This window comes from Festucalex cinctus, chromosome 13 (genome assembly GCF_051991245.1).
Source record: "Festucalex cinctus isolate MCC-2025b chromosome 13, RoL_Fcin_1.0, whole genome shotgun sequence".
NCBI classification, from domain to species: domain Eukaryota; kingdom Metazoa; phylum Chordata; class Actinopteri; order Syngnathiformes; family Syngnathidae; genus Festucalex; species Festucalex cinctus.
The window spans coordinates 20,333,125-20,352,404 of NC_135423.1; the positions used below are offsets into that span (position 1 = coordinate 20,333,125).

The 19,280-nt window shown below is 40.8% G+C and overlaps 1 protein-coding gene across 1 annotated transcript in view; it reads left to right on the plus strand.

Annotated features, from left to right (window-relative positions):
- igsf11 (immunoglobulin superfamily member 11) overlaps positions 1-17,500 on the plus strand; it is a 110,308-nt gene extending 92,808 nt beyond the window's left edge. The window contains exons 4-8 of the mRNA XM_077540896.1: positions 8,790-8,997; positions 9,279-9,434; positions 11,149-11,271; positions 12,626-12,773; positions 14,723-17,500. Coding sequence (XP_077397022.1) covers positions 8,790-8,997; positions 9,279-9,434; positions 11,149-11,271; positions 12,626-12,773; positions 14,723-15,281 — 1,194 coding nt within the window. The 3' untranslated portion in view covers positions 15,282-17,500. The remainder of the gene's footprint in view (positions 1-8,789; positions 8,998-9,278; positions 9,435-11,148; positions 11,272-12,625; positions 12,774-14,722) is intronic.
- The last annotated feature ends 1,780 nt before the right edge of the window (positions 17,501-19,280 follow it).

Here is a 19,280-nt window from a genome sequence, read left to right on the forward strand (position 1 = left end):
GGGGGCTGGGGTTCTCCTCCGGTCAGCCAGGCGTCGGTTGCGCTCCGCTGTCCTGGACAGCGCTGCTCGAGCCTCCCTCCAGACTCGTCTGGCACGGCGGAAGTGGGCATGGATGGACGGGACGGCAACCTCGGACTCCTGGCTGGGAAACAGAGGGGGTTGGTAGCCCGAGGTCACCTTAAATGGGGACATGCCTGTGGCAGTGCTGATCAGTGTGTTATGCGCGTATTCCACCCATGGGAGGTGCGCGGACCAGGAGGCAGGAAGGCGTGAGGCTACGCAGCGCAGAGCTGTTTCCAGGTCTTGATTTGCACGCTCCGTCTGACCGTTGGTTTGGGGGTGGTAGCCGGAGGAGAGACTGGGAGAGATCCCCAGTGCCCGACAGAAAGCCTTCCAGACTTGAGAGGTGAATTGTGGACCCCTGTCCGACACGATGTCTGTGGGGATTCCGTGGAGCCTGAATACATGTTGGACCAATAGGTTAGCAGTCTCCAAGGCGGTGGGGAGTTTTGGGAGGGGGACATAATGAACTGACTTGGAGAATCTGTCGACGATGGTAAGGATTGTGTCATTGCCCTCGGATGGGGGAAGTCCCGTGACGAAATCCACCGCGATATGCGACCATGGCCGAGAGGGGATGGGCAAGGGGCGTAATAGGCCTGCCGGGGCTTGATGAGAAGGTTTATTGCGGGCGCAAACTGAGCATGACGCAACAAAAGCCCGAACATCGGCAGCCATGGTTGGCCACCAGAAGCGCTGTTGGATCAGGGAGAGTGTCCGGTGGATCCCAGGGTGGCAAGCGATTCTTGAGGTATGTCCCCAGAGGAGCACAGGAGTCCTGGCGGCAGGTGGCACGAACAGTTTCCCTGGAGGACATTCATTTGGAACTGGTTGGTTGTCAAGTGCCTCCTGAACTTTCTTCTCCACTCGCCACCGCATCGCCCCGACCACACACTCAGGGGAGAGGATCGTGCTTGAGTCCCTCTCTTCCTCTCCAGAGGCGAACTGCCGGGAGAGGGCGTCAGGTTTCAGGTTTCGGGAGCCGGGGCGGTAGGTGAGGGTGAAGTTGAAGCGTCCGAGGAAGAGAGCCCAACGAGCTTGACGAGAGTTCAGTCGTTTGGCGGTGCGGAGATAGGACAAGTTCTTGTGGTCCGTCCAAACAATGAAGGGATGAGTTGCACCCTCCAGCCAATGCCGCCATTCTTGGAGGGCTAGGACCACTGCCAGGAGTTCGCGGTTGCCCACATCATAGTTGCGCTCCGCCGGGGAAAGCCGGCGGGAGAAGTAAGCACAGGGGTGTAGTTTTTGGTCCGCAGGCAGGCGCTGAGAGAGGACGGCCCCCACTCCTGAATCTGACGCATCCACCTCTACCACAAACTGCTGCTCGGGATCTGGGTGGGCGAGAACAGGGGCATTAACAAAGAGTTCTTTCAGACGGTTAAAAGCACATTGAGCATCGGCAGACCACACGAAGCGAAGTTTGTTTGAGGTCAAACACGTGAGAGGAGCAGCTATACTACTATAGTTTCGGATAAATCTCCTATAGAAGTTAGCGAATCCAAGGAAACGTTGCAGCTGCTTCCGATTGGTAGGCAGAGGCCAATTTTTAACCGCTTCGATTTTAGAGGGATCGGCCCTGAGCTGCCCCTTTTCTATCACATAGCCCAGGAAATTAACAGTGGAAACATGAAATTCACATTTCTCAACTTTAACATACAGTTTGTTTTCTAGTAACCTCCGCAGGACATCTCTTACGTGCCCCACATGCTCTTCATGTGATCGAGAAAAGATGAGAATATCGTCTAGATATGCAAAAACATTCTTACCGAGCAGGTCTCTGAGTACATCATTCACAAATGACTGGAATGCTGCTGGAGCGTTTGTGAGCCCAAAGGGCATGACCAAATACTCAAAATGTCCCAAATGGGTATTGAAGGCAGTTTTCCACTCGTCGCCGTCGCGTATCCTTACCAGGTGGTAGGCGTTTCGGAGGTCCAATTTGGTGAACACCATTGCATTGTGGAGAGGGCTGAATGCAGCGTCCAGGAGCGGCAGAGGGTACTTGTTTTTAACTGTGATGGTGTTTAAGCCAGTGTAGTCAATGCAAGGACGCAGAGTTTTATCCTTCTTTTCCACAAAGAAAAACCCTGCGCCTAATGGAGATGAAGACGGTCTTATAAGTCCTGCAGCTAATGAGTCGGTGATGTATTTTTCCATTGCTTCCCGTTCGGGTTTGGTTAAGTTGTATAGTCTGTGTGTTGGGAGTGGAGCCCCAGGGAGCAGTTCTATAACACAGTCATAGGGTCTATGTGGGGGAAGGGAGCACGCCAAGTCCTTTCTGAAAACTGCCTTTAAATCGTGGTATTCACTGGGGACGTTACTTAGGTCAATATCTTTTGAGTAGTGGGGAGAGTTAGGACCCCTGGCAGGTAGGGCTGACTTTAGACAGTGGGCATGGCAATAGTTGCTCCAGTTCCGAATTGTGCCTGTGGACCAGTCTATGTGGGGGTTATGCAGCTTCAACCAGGGAATCCCTAGAATTGCGGTGTTGAGGGGGGAGGAAATCACATAGAACTCAATTACTTCATGATGGTTACTAGAGAGTGTCAGTTTAATGGGTGTGGTTCTGTGTGTAACCCTTTCTAGAAGCCTCCCGTCGACTGCAAGAACTTTCTTGGGGGAGGTCAGTGGAGTCAGGGAAAGATTGTTGTTTTTAACATAGTCAATGTCTATGAAGTTGTCATCGGCTCCGGAGTCTATCAGCACCTGGACAGGTAACGAGCAAAGTGTCGTGTGAATCATACCTGGTACCTGTATTTGGGAGGACGAGGGGGAAGATATTCGGCTCACCAGTGCCTCCCTTCCTACTGGTGAGCCCCGGCTTTTGGCAACTCGGGGCAGCTTGCCAAGAAGTGGCCCCCCTGGCCGCAGTACAGGCACAGTCGGCTCCTCATGCGTCGCTGTCGTTCGACAGGGGTGAGTCGAGCCCTGCCCAACTCCATGGGCTCGTCGCGAGGTGTCGTGCTGGAATGGAGTTCAGGAGCGGTGCTCGGAGATGAGGCGGTGGAGTTCCCCATGACGGTTGAGCTGGACGGTGAGAAAGTTGACGAGCGACGAGCCATGTCCATCTTCCTCTCCCGCCGTCTCTCCCTGAGCCGATTGTCCATCCGTGTTGCTAATGTAATAAGGTCATTTAGTGAGTTACATTCATCCCTTAAAGCCAACTCATCTTTTATCTCCCCAGCGAGCCCCTTTTGAAAAATAGTTTGTAGCTCAGAGTCCCCCCATCCGCTACTGGCTGCCAGAACCTGGAAAGTTAATGCATATTGAGAGACAGAGTGGCTACCTTGACGCAGATCCAGCAACTGGCCAACTGCTTCCTTGCCTCGCACCGGGTGATCAAAAATGCGTTTCATTTCTCCGGTAAACTGTTCATAATCATTTAGCACTGCCGATCCTTGTTCTGTGATTGCCAAGGCCCAAGCGGCCGCTTGTCCTGATAACAGACTCATAATGAAAGCGATTTTTGACTGGGCAGTAGCATAAGTACTGGGTTGCTGGTTAAACACTAATCTACATTGTAGCAAAAACTGAGCACATGTGCCTAAGTCTCCAGAATACCTAGCAGGAATCGGAATAAATGGCTCTCTGGGAGAAGACGGCTGGGAGGCTGGAGGGGTTGCCGCCGATGGAGAGGGCGAGCAACCAGAGGAGCTGGACGACGGCAGTTGGTGACTCATGGCTGCCATCTGCTTGTTCAGCTGGTCCACACTGGTGGTGAGTTGCTGTAGATGGTCCATCACTTGTTGCAGGGTTGATTGGTGTTGTCCCACAAGTGCTCCTTGTGCCGAAAGCGCACTCCTTAAGCGCTCTGACTCTGCTGGGTCCATTATGGCCGGAACATTCTGTTATGTGCCGTGAGGCAAAGCAAGGCCAGGACCCAGGATGCAGAGTGAGAGACAAAGTCCACAGTTTATTGTTCACAAAAGTATCAACAGAAAATCACCTTGCTCAGGGAAAAAGTTCTAGAAAACAAAGTAGCAACCAAAAATCACCTTGTTCAGGGATGAAGAAACACTAAAGCGCAAAGTAGCAACATAAAACACTAGGGACCAAAGTAGCAACAGAAAGAGCCGTCTTAATAGACCGGTAGAACGAGAAACAAAAAACCACTACAAGCCGGAGACCAGGGACTAGAACACAACAAGGGTGTGGCAGGAGGAGACAAGCAAACGTAGCAGGTATGGCAAGGGAATGTTCCGGCACAGAACCAAAGGAGGGGCTGGTTAAATAGGTTGTTGGCTCATCAGGCTGATGAGCCTCAGGTGTGGGAGCAGGCCTCTGCCTGCGAGGTTGGCGCCGCCTCCTGCCACACTCTGGAACTGCTAGAGAGACAACAGAACCATCACACATTTCATACACAAGGCAACTCAATCTGCTTCACACAAGGAAAGACAACACCTATAAGCATCAACAAACAGTAGTTAACGTTCAGAGCAAAGACCAAACAAAAGTAGGTTACAAAATTTACTAAAAGAACATTTATTGACAATGTTAAAACATTAGACAGCAAACTTTAAAAACATTGAGCATAAGGAAGTTTAAAGGGAAAAAAAACATGATTTAAAACTGAAAGATCTTAATCAAAGGTATTTAACCTGGATTTAAAAGCATTTACACTCGGGGCTGACTTCAATTCTGTTGGCAGCTTATTCCATTTTGTGCAGCATAACAGCTAAATGCAGCTTCACCATGTTTACTTTGAACTCTGGATTCCACAGCAGCAGTAGTTAAAAAAAAGAAAAGAAAAAAAAGAGTAATATGCAGCTGATGATCAAATAAAGCTGACCATCATTTCAGAAAAGAAACTTCTTAGGGCTGGATCCAATAAATGCGCACTGTATGCTGTGGAATCCTGGTTGACAATAAAACAGAAGGAACATATGGCAAACCTGCAGTTTAAAGTGAGTGAGGGCTCATATTGTTGATGTCATGTCTCAGAGGATCGAAAGAGATAACAGTGACGGCTTATGGTTAGAAAATTGAAGGGAGGCTGTGGGGGTTTAGAGGTTTTTTATTCAGGCTTTATTTAGGCGGTAGCAGTATCCCTTGTGTTCGCAGCCAAAAGGTCCTTTGGGTTGCTCAGAAGTAGGCTATGATCATCAGAAAATAACCGGTTACATTAGAGATGCTTTTACAACACAATTTAACACTTTAGGTTGGAAATGATGGAACTGAGGTTTGCCATTAGAAAGACAGTGGCATGCCCAGACTTGAACCAACAGAGTTCTTTGCTCTGTCCATCATCTGAGTGCCTGTGCTGACCTCTTTTCTGTCTGCACACAGTGGCCGAGCCAAGCAGGTCACGCGGGAGGATGAGGTGATTTAGACTCATGCAGTACATTGGATCAACAGACTCATTACAGTGTTAGTGTAACACACTTGTGCTTATTGTCGGCATTTATAAAGTTAACATTAATTTAATTGTTTCGTACTGCTGATTCGAAAAACACTAAACTATAACAAGTGGATATGCTGAAATGCATCGAAAGTTGTCACTGCCTAGTTAATCCTCTGCTCATTGTGAGGTCAATTGATTGGATCGTTTTAATCGTGAGTAAATTGTAAAGTTAACAGAGTATGAAACAGGATTACAGTCGTGTGAAAACAGACAGCAAAAAGATTCGACTGGTGCTGGAGGTTCTATTACTCTTTTGGAGTTACTGAAACATGTAGGTACTGAAACATAAAATGCAAAATTAGGCAAAAAAAGAAAGAAAAAAAAACCCAACAACATACATCGCACTTGAGTATAAGTAACGGGTAATTTATTTTACAAACTACTTGACCAAAAACAGACATTACGTCATCTTGGGTGGCAAGTTATAAAATTCATAAAATAATAGAGAACAGGCTGAATAGGTGTAAGATATGCTAACACAATGAAGGTTCACTTGTAGCTTGTAGTCTGTAGAATAGGATTTTCTTTTGGGGGGCATTTGTGTTCAGTCATTCTCAGTTGTCTTTGAAAGCGAGCGGATACTGTTTAAAAAATTTAATTGTTAAGGAGTAGATGATACAGGTGCATAAGTTTAGAGTGCCCTCCTGTGCCTGTCTGTCAAATTATATACCGCAGGTATATTTTTTCATGTATAAGTCGCGCCAGAGTAAATAAGTTTCAGGAACAGCCAACCTATAAAAATAAAGTGTGATTTATAGTCCGGAAAATACAGAACAATAATAAAGAAATCACATGACGTACCATCACAGTAACCACAAATGGGCCAAGCAATGTAATGTGATCACCTGCTGCCAGTGATGGCCAAGTGAGGCGTGTCATCACGAATCAATTGAGTCGGGACCTTCGTCAAACCCCCGAGACTGACTCACCCAACCTCTGTGGTTCGATCGAACCACTTTGCTGGTGAATGTGTGCCGGTGTAAAACGGGGGTAGAACCAAGGGGCAGTCATTTTGCTACTGCAATCACACACTCTCAACCCAAGATACATTGATATCGCAATCCTACGAGTCAATGAATGCACACTGACATACCCAACCACACAGACATGGAGGAGATGAAGTTGCAGGCTCTCATCACAGCTGAGGAGCTGCCTATTCATCTGCACGTAAGAGGACAAAGCGAGCGCACTACACTCAGGAAATTGCAGGCGTGCAATTTACAACCGTTAAGCAGTAGACACACACGTACACACGTAGAAACACACAGCTTTCATCAAAACTGTCCTTGTCACGCTCATAGACGCACACACTGAAGCTGGTTGTTTCCCTGGCCGGGCCTTTGAACAGTTCAATGAGGACTCTTTTCAGCCAAGTGAATGGCCCCTCTGATTCCCCTCCGTGTGTGACTTGACGTGTGCATGTGCGCAGACCATGTGTTTGTGTGTGTCCTCTTCATCTTTTGTGCAGGCCCAGCTGAGGGGTGAGAGCTGTTTTACATGGGGCTCGGCCGCACAAACCAGCCTGTTCAAAGCTAGTTTGAAATCAGAGCTGGGCTTTTAAAAGAATGTCTGTATTTTATTTTTTTTTAACATTCTTCAATTTGGACCTGTGAGAATGTTATTTCAACCTTTAACAGAATGTGAAACAACTGTGATATTATCATGCAACAGATTGCAGTTGACATTGTGAAGTCAAACGTTTTCAATAATGCATACCATTAAGTGGATGCTTTTATCTTAAGAGTCATATAGCTTGAAGAAAGCGTACTTTTAGTATGTTCTCTTTCGTCACTGCACTAGAAACGACCACTTATTTGAACAGGTTTGTCTGTTTTGATTTTTTATTTCTTCAAGTGGACAATATAAACTTCAGCACTAAGTAGAACTACCGCCACAACACTAGTGAGACAAATTATATGTTATTTTATTATTCCGCTATTTTGTTTCTCGCACTTTTTTGACGTACTAATCCTTCCGCGTTTTTCAAACGATTTTCTTTCACCATTTCAACTTCTACATGTTCCGAAAATTCACGCCAAGTGCGCTTGTATTTGTCCCAGTCCAACAATTTATGGTTTTGCTAAAATTAATAAACCAGCAATTCACCATTCATTCCCAATGGCATATTCAACACTGCGCATTCAAATCATGAATGAAAAACAAGCAAACGAAAGCAACATTGTTTTAACTCACTGCCATTAGAGTATGCTTGACAATTGTGTTTTTTCAACGGGGATTAGTGGGGGAGCATCTGATTCTGCTCCACTGTAAATTTCAAACTTGAAAAAAGCTTTGCTGATGCACAACCACCATAGTTGACATCATTGCCCCATTTTAGATACAGTATGAAAGTCAATGGGAGAAATGCCTGCATTTTGTGCAACTTACCTTTTTCTGACTGTTGACTACAAATGAATGGAAAAGGGAAGAAAAGAGAGAGTCTATTGTGTTATTTGGTATATTCAGTGCATATTTAAATTTTAAAATGTTCTAATGTCTGGCAATGAATGAGTTTTTAAAAATAATTTTGTGTAGATTTTTAGTAAAATTCCTCTTAAAAATTTAGTGTTGTTATTACTGCTGTCAAACGATTAACATTTTTAATCTGATTAATCACACTTTTAAATTTTGATTAATCACGATTAATCAGCTAAATTACTTGCATATTCTCGTTATATAAAATAAATACAAAATACAGTAATATTTTGACATTAACGCATTTTATTATCTGAATGTCATTTGCAAACATTGATTAAATGCATTTAAATGCAATTTACCACCGAGCACACCAACTGGAGTCACCCCACTCATTTTGGAACAACAGGCATAGGAAATGCCGTGCATTGACCTAATCACTGACCTGCGCAGCCTTCAATGTAACCATCCGCGGTTACGTTCAAGGCTCAAGCGCGGTCAAAGAAAATAGTGCGATTAATATGCGTTAATACGTGATTAATGTGACATTTTTCTGTGATTAATTAATCTATTAAAGCTTTAACTTTGACAGCCCTAGTTGTTATAGGCATATCTTTGTTTCCGTTTCCAAACTGCAAGGCATTTACAAGGTTGCACTGGATTGCCCTCAACCACTTATCGAGTCTTGTCAACAAACTAAATACATGGCACACTTCAAAAGAGAAATACAAATCAAGCAATAGGATTTTTGGTATTCCTTTTTTCTTTTTATGTATATTTTTTCCCTTCAACTGCCTTATTACTTAACTGGGGCTCTGCCACCAATGTCAATAATTTAATTTCTGTCGACTTTCCACCCAACCTCACCTTGTTGGTGCCACCTCCTTCTCCCTTCTGTGATGTCCCAATGCAGGTGATAATCTACCAGGGTGGCCAGGTGTTCAGCCTTGCTAACCACCTCAATGGCCGTGTGGGTTTTGTGTCCACCATGCCAAGTACAAGTGCCTCCATCTTCATCAACAACACCCAACTGTCAGACACCGGAACCTACCAGTGTCTGGTGAACAACCTCCCGGACAGAGGGGGGCGCAATATTGGTGTCATCGGGCTCACTGTGCTAGGTACTTTTTGCTTTTGTTGTCAAAACGTTGTAGACATGATTATTAAATTTCACCTTTAGGTTACGGTGCATTTTATGTTCCTCGAATTTGACCCAAAAGCTAGTTTTTCATGTTGTCTTCAAATCACAATGCAGTATATGCACCTACTGAATGAACTACTTATCTGCTTTAAAAGACCATATAATTTCAGCTCTTTATGCAAATATAATATTTATACATATAAAAAAAGATTTGCATTATAAAGTGGTTGACATCTCACCACCCACTCTTTCATCTGTCAGTGCCCCCCTCGGTGCCAGCATGTCGAATCCAGGGAGCGCTGGATGTAGGCAGCGACATCATGCTGTTTTGCAGTTCAGATGAAGGTATTCCAACACCATCCTACTCGTGGGAGAAGCTGGACGCGCTGCCCAAGCTGCCGCACAACGCCATGCAAGGTACTAGAAACAAGCTGGCCATCGGGGTTCCCTTTTGCCCCACCTTTGCTGGTAAATGTAACACACTCGTTAGGGAGCGCAAGACTCCGCCTTCCATTATCACGACCATACCTGGACATTTCCGTCCTGTGATCCTTCTGAGGACTGATGTCCCGTTGATTGATGTCCCGTGTGATCAAGAATGTGTGGTGCTGTTCTATTTTTCACCCCCTTCTCTCATGCTGACTACCAATTGCTGACGTTTTCGCACTTCATCCGAGAAGCACTTGCATGCGTTAAACTGGATGTTGTCACTAGGCAGCTGGCATTCAGCCTAAGAGAGCTTTTTAGTGGTTTCTCCTTTCTTATCCGGCTGTGACCTTTGCACAGCAGACAGTCTCCATCACCTGTTGCACTGTGTGTACACTACCGGTCAAATAAAGGCTCACACAAAGAGGACTCGGATTTTTACAGGAAACAAATAAGTCATGATTGTAAATTGGACTCTCTTCATGTCAATAAAATTTCCAGGCAGTTGTTTGAGCCGTTTCATGACTCAAGTAGTGCTTTTGCACAGTGCATGCAACCCTCTTAACTCATTCATTCTGTGAAACAAACTAATCTAGTACAATTGATAAATATGCAGAATACAATCAGTGGCTCGAGTCCAGGCTCGGACCTTCCTGGGTGGAGTTTGCATGTTCTCCCCGTGCCCGCGTGGGTCTTCTCCGGGTACTCCGGTCTCCTCCCACATTCCAAAGACATGCATGGCAGGTTAATTGGGCGCTCCGAATTGTCCCTAGGTGTGCGTGTGAGTGTGGATGGTTGTTCGTCTCTGTGTGCCCTGCGATTGGTTGGCAACCAGTCCAGGGTGTCCCCCGCCTACTGCCCAGAGCCAGCTGAGATAGGCGCCAGCAGCCCCCGCGACCCTTGTGAGGAATAAGCGGTCAAGAAAATGGATGGATGGACAATCAGTGGCCAAAACATTAGGCACACATGCACAATCGACAAACAGGGGTGTCCAATCTTTTTCCGCACTGAAAAATCGAAGGACCACTTTGACATTGCCAATATATATATATATATATATATATATATATATATATATATATATATATATATATATATATTTTTTTTTTTTTTTTTTTAAATGGCCCCTGGGCATAGTTTGGACACCACTGATGTGCACGTAAGGTCTAGGTACTATGACTTGTAACAATGATTTCGCCATGACAAAGATAATGATGATGTGATCATACTGTCATGGAGGTATTTAACTACCGGTAGTTATTGTACATGTTTATTATTGGGGTTGTAGTTTATAATGTGTAGAATTGTTGTTTCATACTGTGTTTATTTTTTCTTGTAATATTTGAGTGGCCATTTTTAACCACATTGATAAAAAGCACATAATCATAAATGCACTTTCACTACTACACAATTAACCACAGTCATAATAAACATAGCCTACTCTTAATTCAATATATCAACGACTGAGTCAATCAAAACTGAGGGCTGAATATTTGTGTAGTGCTTCTGGCAGCGTTTGTCGTACTTGTTCTAAAGCTATCTGGCTCCCTCTACTGGTTAACTGAAGGGTGGTTCAAATCAAACTGTAACAAAATGGAACTTTATCTGAAGCAGCACATTCCCCATAGTTAAACTGAAGGTCTGTAATGGGTAGTATGCTGCATGTGCTGGTTTAATCACAACACAACCTGTGTGTGTCCCACAGACCAGATGCAGGGCACTGTAACACTGAGAAACATCAGCACCAGTACCTCAGGTCTCTACCAGTGCACCTCCAGCAATGCCATCGGCAAGAGCACATGCCTGCTCAATCTTCAGGTTGTTGCACGTAAGTACTCCAAACACATAACCTCTATAGCTGCTGCAAAGCTGTGCCTCCGTTAACACGTCGCTGGTATTTATAGACGTTTCACTCATCGGATGAAAGACTGAAGTTGAAAAGTCTACTCTGTGACATTTGATACGAGACCAAGAATCAAACATTGTCGATGTCAAAACTTTATTTGACACAATCAGACCAAAATGAAGATGGAGTGTGTAAGATAAGGTCAAAGAATTGGCCTGGTATGGCATGATAGTGAGGAAAGTAATGTTTTTTTTGTTGTTGTTGTTGTTGTTGTTTTTTTTTTTATGAAGAATGACAAGCAGAGGTGGATAACGTTCTCCTCATGCTCTACTGTTACTTTAGAATAACATAAATCAAGTAATAACAAAAAGCCATCCTCCAAATAACTACTTGATTAAGTTTTTTATAATAATAATAACAAGAAGAATAAAAATAAATACTCAAGTACTGAGTAACTTCTGATTTATGTATTTATATTTGACTCATTGACCCATTTTCAGCAGTAAAAAGTTAATATATTGTCTATAATTAATGTGGTAACTTTATTATTTTTCATGTACAATTAATACCTTTGAAAAGTATTTTTTTTCTCCTTGCTGTCAACTGATGATGACGTCACCTGTGCTGAGGAAGTAGGTAACGACCAATCATGGCTCAGTTTGCTGACCAACTCCAGAAAACAGGTGAGACATGATTGGTTGTTGCCTCACTTCTCAGCACAGGGGATGTCATCATCAGTCGACAGCAAGAGGAAAAAAAAAAAAGTTTTTAAAGGTATTAATTTTACATGAAAATTAATGAAGTTATCACATTAATTCTGGACAAAATATTAACTTTTCACTGCTGAAAATTGTTCAATGAGTATCCCTTTAAATTAGGAGATAAATGTCAAATAGACAAAAATATAAAACAAGAATATGCAAATTCAAGTATTCCCTACAATAGCACTTGAACACTATATATATATATATATATATATATATATATATATATATATATATATATATATATATATATATATATATATATATTAATAAATGGGCTTAACTTTGTTTGTTTACACACTTGAACCAACACTATGGGGTCACCAGACAGGCAGAGATTATTATTATTATATTTGATCATATTGAACATTTGTAGGTAGGTTTATTCATATTTATCATCAGCAATGTTGACGTTTCATTAGTCAAAAAGTAAACATACAGTACATTGCAGACTGATTTTCCTCCCTGCTCCTTGTGAATGAACACAACCTCTGACAGTTCTTTCTTTCCCTCTTCTCATGTGCAATATTTATATATATATATATTTTTTTTTTCTTTCTCTCACTATTTAGCCCAGCCTCAGAGTGTGGGTCTGATCGCAGGGACCATTGCCACCGGAGTGCTGGCGCTCATCATCTGCTGCCTACTAGTGGTGGTCAGCCTCTACTACTGGAAGAATAAGAACAGATACGAGGAGGAGGAGATACCCAATGAGATCAGGTTGATCTTTATTTATTTATTTAAGGAATTGTAGTAAGAATTGTGATTTCAATTTGCAGAGCAATTTTGGTGATAAAGCCTGTCAAACAATAGTGACAACAAGTTGAGCATAAGAAGTTGAACCATTTTCCCATTTTTTAGGGGGCTTAACCCCTGTTCATTTTGTGCTTGTACACACAGGGCATCATTTGCATTGTCTTTCTTCTAAACATGTAGTCATATACTCCATGTTTTATGGTTTCTTTGAAATAAGGGGTGGCTCAACTTACCCCAGTTTCCCCTAGTCATTCTGGTCTCTGGTGAACTGAAACCTAAATGACTTACCTGGACTATATTCAAACCTATGGACAATTTAGTAGGGATGTAACGATATCCAAACATCACAATACGATATCACGATATGAATGTCATGATACAATAAATATCACGATATTGTGTGTGTGTGTGTGTGGGGGGGGGGGTCGGCATATTTAAAAAAGATCACAATATTGTACAAGAAAAAACAAAAAACAAAAAAAGAGCTCATACTAAAAAAAAAAAAGAAAAAAAAAAGCACAATATTGTGCTTTTGTACATAACAACAATGCATATAAACCACCTACAATCTCTAATAACAATATTGAGGCACTTACTTGATAATGCAAGCACACATTGATCGCTTCACAAGCATATTACGTTCCCCTTCATCTGACAATTAGCATAGATTTTAAACATAGAAGGCCAAAACATCCCTAATGAAAATTAAATTGCACTAATAAACTAGCCACTAGAGGGTGCTAGAACTGCACAAATGGAAATCAACATGACTTTTTTTTTTTTTTTTTTTTTTTTTACAAATTTGTTCCTTTTAAATATTGTGAACATGACGACGATATTGTGGCAGTTTTAATATCACGATATCACGATATTGCCCTTATCGTTACATCCCTACTGTAAACTAACCTCTAGTTGTTTTTTATTTGTTTTTTATTGTTTTGTTTTGGGGGGGTTTTGCATTTTTTTTTTATGTAAAGCAGTTTTGTTTAACAATAGTTTAAAGCAAAGTTTAACAGTGTTTTTTTGTTTTGTTTTTGTTTTTTAGCCCAAAAGTAACAATATGTATGTGTATATCGCATGAATAGGAACTTTAGAGAGCTAAAATAAAAATGAAATAATAATAATAATAAAAAAAATGAACTATGGCAGATCAGTGACCAAAGACTGTATAGAATCAGTTACAAAAAAATAGCTCATGGAAAATGAAAAACAATTGTTGGCCAGTGATTGATTTACATCCGCAAAAGTTACTGTAGCTGGAGTATATTCAAAAACAACAAAGACACAGTAACAGCATGACTTGTTGCAATACTACATACGAATACCAATAGTACTTTTGTTACATAAAATTTCCCCCCAAAAAATTGTAACAGACAATTTTAAAGAAAGACCTATATATTCCAATATTAGCATTTTTTTCCCCTTAAAATTGCATGAAATTAATGGCAATTTTCCCATTCTTTTCATTTCTAGTTCCTGTTTGTAAAATGGCCACAAGGAGGTACATTTACTTTGAAATGAGGTTGGGTATATTGGCCCAATATCTATACCTAGAATTGGTACTCACCCATATCTCCAATTAATCGCCATGTTCTCCTATCATAACATTAATACTTTACAAAATTTAAATATGATAATTTAAATTATTATAATTGTGTGATGTCTCCATATTTGTGTGGCGAGAGTATGTTCCAATATTTTTCTGGGTACGCCAATTGAAGCAATTGAAGACTTTACTGTTTTTAGATTAATAATTTATTATTTTAACTGTCTTTTTTTTTTTTTTAACATTATGTACATCAGTTTGTATGCAATATAGAGTCAAACTCCCAGTAAAAGAAAATAAATGAATGAATTAAAAAAAATATATATATATTCTCCATCACTGACCTCTCACTGTCTCATCTCCACAGGGAAGACGACCTCCCCCCAAAGAGGTCCTCATCCGTGAAAGCGTTCCACGCCGACGCGTCGTCTTCCGAGAACGACACCCTGACCTCCACCAACACCTACAACAGTCGCTACTGGCACAACCCCAAACCCAACTACGACACCAACTCGTACACCCGCTACAACGGAGACACGCGGCAGACCTTCGCCACCGCCGTCCATGGCGCGCATGGCGGCCACAGACAGTCCCAGAACCCGGGACACGGACACGGCTCGGCGGTGCCGGCGCCGGGCTCCGCCCCGCTGTCTCGCCACACTCAGCCCGCGACGACAACAACTTCCAACTTTGCCAATGGCAGCCACACACTCCCGCCACCCAAGACCCTGGTGGTCACCACGAACTCGGCGCCGTCTCCCCCCGCCATGGTGCGCAGCAACGGCTCCGTGAGCCTCAAGCCGGTGGCGACGCCCACGCACGGGCAGCACACGCACTCGTACGCCGTCAGCCAGGCCACGCTGGAGCGGATGGGGGCGGTGCCCGTCATGGTGCCCGCCCAGAGCAGAGCGGGCTCGCTCGTCTGAACACGTCTTTGAAGACAGGACTTCAATTAGTTTTTGGGTTTTTTTTTTTCTTTTTTTAATCCAATGATGAAAACCAAACTGAATATGGGCTGAAACAGCCTGCTGCCCTTTATTTTACTATTACAACTGTGTCTTTCTCTACTCTTGTGTGTTGACATTTTTCTTTTTAATTCTAAAAACAAAGTAGGATTTTGCAGTGCAGAGTTCATACAATGCCAATTTATTTATTGTAATAATCCTAGCTTTTTATTTGGAAATAGAAGACTGGAATTCAATCATCCATTATTGGCGTTCATTTGTTGTTGGATGGTTTTTATATTGTTGGTTTGTTTGTTCTGTTTTCCACAAAACAATGAAGGCATTTCCATTTCAGCGTGTCAATACTGTATGGTTGGATAACAAGAGTCAATGCAAATTCCCTTCATAAATGCATGTGGTCTCTGTTTGAAGATATTTTTGGGCCACAGTTTGTTAAATTATGAAATTGTGATCAGATGATGATTATGAATTGAAAAAAATGGATGTTCCACGTATAGCATAAGAAGAATGTAATGGCCTTAGAAGAGAAAACGATGACAGACTTTTGGGGTGCAATATGTCGCTTAATACAGTATACTTTTTCAATGGTTGGATGATTTGATGAAAATGTTTTGTGTTTATGCACTCATTTCGATTAAGCAGCCTACCATCTTGTTCACAGTCTTATTGATGAAATGCTTTACCCATAATACTCTTTACACGGACACAGGAATATGATGTCACTGTTCAAGAATGCATCTCCAATTTTCTTGTCTTTTTATTATTATTTTTTTTTAATAAAAAATATTTTTCTTGGTACTGGAGATGCATGCTTTAATTTTGGAATAATGAAATAATGCTAATGCACTATTGGGAATGAATTGCTTTTCAAAGTATAACAATGTTCAGATCTATTTGGATCCATGTTTGTTTTTTGTTTTTTTTTATTCACTGTTATGCATAATCTGGTTTGTCAAACCTCTGTGCTGCTTTTAGATTTTATTTGATAAATGCTTTCTAAAAGAACAAATATATATTTAAAGGTGACACTTCCCCATTCCCTCACCTAATCCCCATACAAAGGAAAGCATCTGTTTTTTTTTACTGTACATATTGTAACTACAATTGTAGGCTAGAATAAAAACAAAAACAAAAGAAAAAACATTTCAATTTGACTCGTGTCTTAACATTTTGTGGCATCTGAGGCACAGAAAAAAAAATACTGATTGATTGAAGGGATGTGTTTTGTTTTGTTTTTTTTAATTTGTAGTTTACTTTCCTCACAAATATTGACAAGGCAGGTAAATCCAATCTGTTTATGCTGTATATGGTAGAAATATATCATGTGTTTATATTTTAACCAAATTTTTAGCAAAGGAACTCAACTTTGTCATTTGTTGCGTGTTAAGATAGTAAAAGTCTTCTCACAAAATTGTATGTAACGCGCAATTATTCTAAAGACTGTTTTTTAATTTGTGTTGCAGCTTTATGGATATTTTGATATTTGCAATTGAATAATGCCATCTCATTTTGTCTTGGAACCATTATTGCATTTCATTGAGCCACTGTAATCTTGTGTCATCATGTAAGAGTTATTCACACTGGGTTGAAACTGGATCAACGTTTGAATCAAATGTATGTAAATCCATGCGGTCATAGCTGTACATGTGCCATTTTTTTTTTTTTTTTCACTCAAATGAGAAGAGAACAAGATGGAAGTTTATGAACTAATCTAATATTTTGTATGCCCTTTATGGACAGAAGCACAGGTGTCAAGACACAGTTGAACTCATTGCACTTCTCTTTCAACTCGCTCATTTTAGCCAAACGCATCCAAAGTAAAAGGTCCAAAAATGTGAAAATGCCCACACAGTCGCATCCCTTCTTATTTACCTGTCAATGTTTCCAAATGAAATTCATTAAGATTTTCTCCGCTTCTCAAACAGCTGTGGCTGTTAAACACATCCTCCAAGGTCTCTGTTATTATTCAAGGGAGAATGGCCACCTTGAATGGAGAAATTGGTGACTACGGTAAACATGCTGTGTCCGTGACCTAGCGTCTACAACGAGGTGTTAGTAAATAATGACCAAACCAATTTGTAAATATGTAAAGAAATCAATTTGTTCTTACTGTTGGTTTGAAATGTCAAATAGGAAACATAACACTGGAGCTTGTAGAGAATAAAATATTGTTGATACAATCTTAAGCCTTTGTGTCTTTTTTTAGTGTGTACTGTAATTCTGTCTCCCTTCTAAGAATGGTTACTACAACGCGTGTATATAAAAAATGCTCTATAGTGTTTAATAAAAATGTTAAATATTTTATGTTCGATATAAAAGTATTTTATCAAAAGTATTTTAATTAGTATGCAAACAACTTTATGACCAATGCAATTAAAAAGAAATTGAAGATTTTTAGCTGTGCACTTTGTTTTACTAATTTTCCGGTTTTTGTTGTACCATTGTTTCAATCGTGGTACTATTTGCAGGTATAATATCAAAATCAATTTTTAGTATCGTGACTAAACTAGATGAGAGGATAACATAAGAAGTTACAATATGGACTAGTGCAGCAATTCTCAGCTTTTTTTTTTTTCTTGTACCAAGGCGAGGCATTTTTTACATTGAATCTCAACCCAAACTACTAAACAAAAATGTCACAAAAAAAATTATGAATACTGAAAGTATGATCTAGTCTCAATTTACTCCCAAATTGACATATTTGTATTCAGTGTAAAATCTGGGCCTGTTTAACTGATCACAAAGCTGATATTCCGTGCTCAGCATATGTGAATACACCTCCTTTGAAAATTTTAAAGATTTTGTTCAATATCGCAATGAACATAAGAACTTTTTCCAAGCTTTTGACAAAATGTTTTCTATAGAATATACACTTAACTCACAACATGAAAGTAAGGTTGTAATAGGATGCATAGATTACAAAATCCTCATTTTAATCAAATTAACTAATGCAAAAAATTAATGCAACCCACAACAAAATATTGACATCTAGCATTTTCTATGAGCTCCATGACTGTTACGGATAGCAACATGTCTGCTAGGCCTGGAATTAACAAATTGTCAGTCTTTTTCTCAGGGTCTGTACTTTAATATATTTAATTTAAAAAAAAAAAAAAACTTTTTTTGTGGGTACTAATGAACAAATCTTGTTTGCAATCAATGGCCCGCATTTGTGGGAGTATTTTGTAGTACAGCATCCCATAGAAAATCTTAATTCTGATAGGAAACTAAAGTTGTTCTTACAAACCCATTCGGGTGTATAGTACTCATTTATGCTTTGCACTGTATACTCACTCACAGGAAGCCATTATTTATTCATCAAACCTGACTCAGATGTGAATGTGAGCTTGAGTTTTTTTTTTTTTGTTTTTTTTTGTTTTGTCTGCATGTCCAGGGTATAGAATACCTCTCATCCCAGTCAGCAGGGATTAGATAGGCAGCTCACCAGCAACTATTATGAGATCATGCAGCCATCCATATACATACATACATATATATATATATATATATATATATATATATATATATATATATATATATATGTATAAAAGATGGCTGGTTGTTGGAACGTTCCATTTGCACTTTTACAATGAACCACTAGAGGGTAGTATTGATACACACATACAATCACCAGTTACATCATGATGTAGGCCTACTCTTGACAAGTCATACAACAGGATAGCTAGCCTACACCAAAGAGTCTACATTTACAAACAAAGTCATTCCTACTTTTGATTGACACTGTCAGTAAAGCAAAAGTCAAAAGTAAGTGTTGAACCAACTTGAATTTGACTAGATTTGGTATTAGGATTGACACAATAAACAAACGACAACAAGACATGACCAGAACAATAAACCAATAAAGATGGAAGAAAGCAGGGAATTAAATACAAATAAACTGATGAGCCAACAAGAGACACCTGGACAAGAAGACACAGGTAGGAAGCTGATTGGATAACA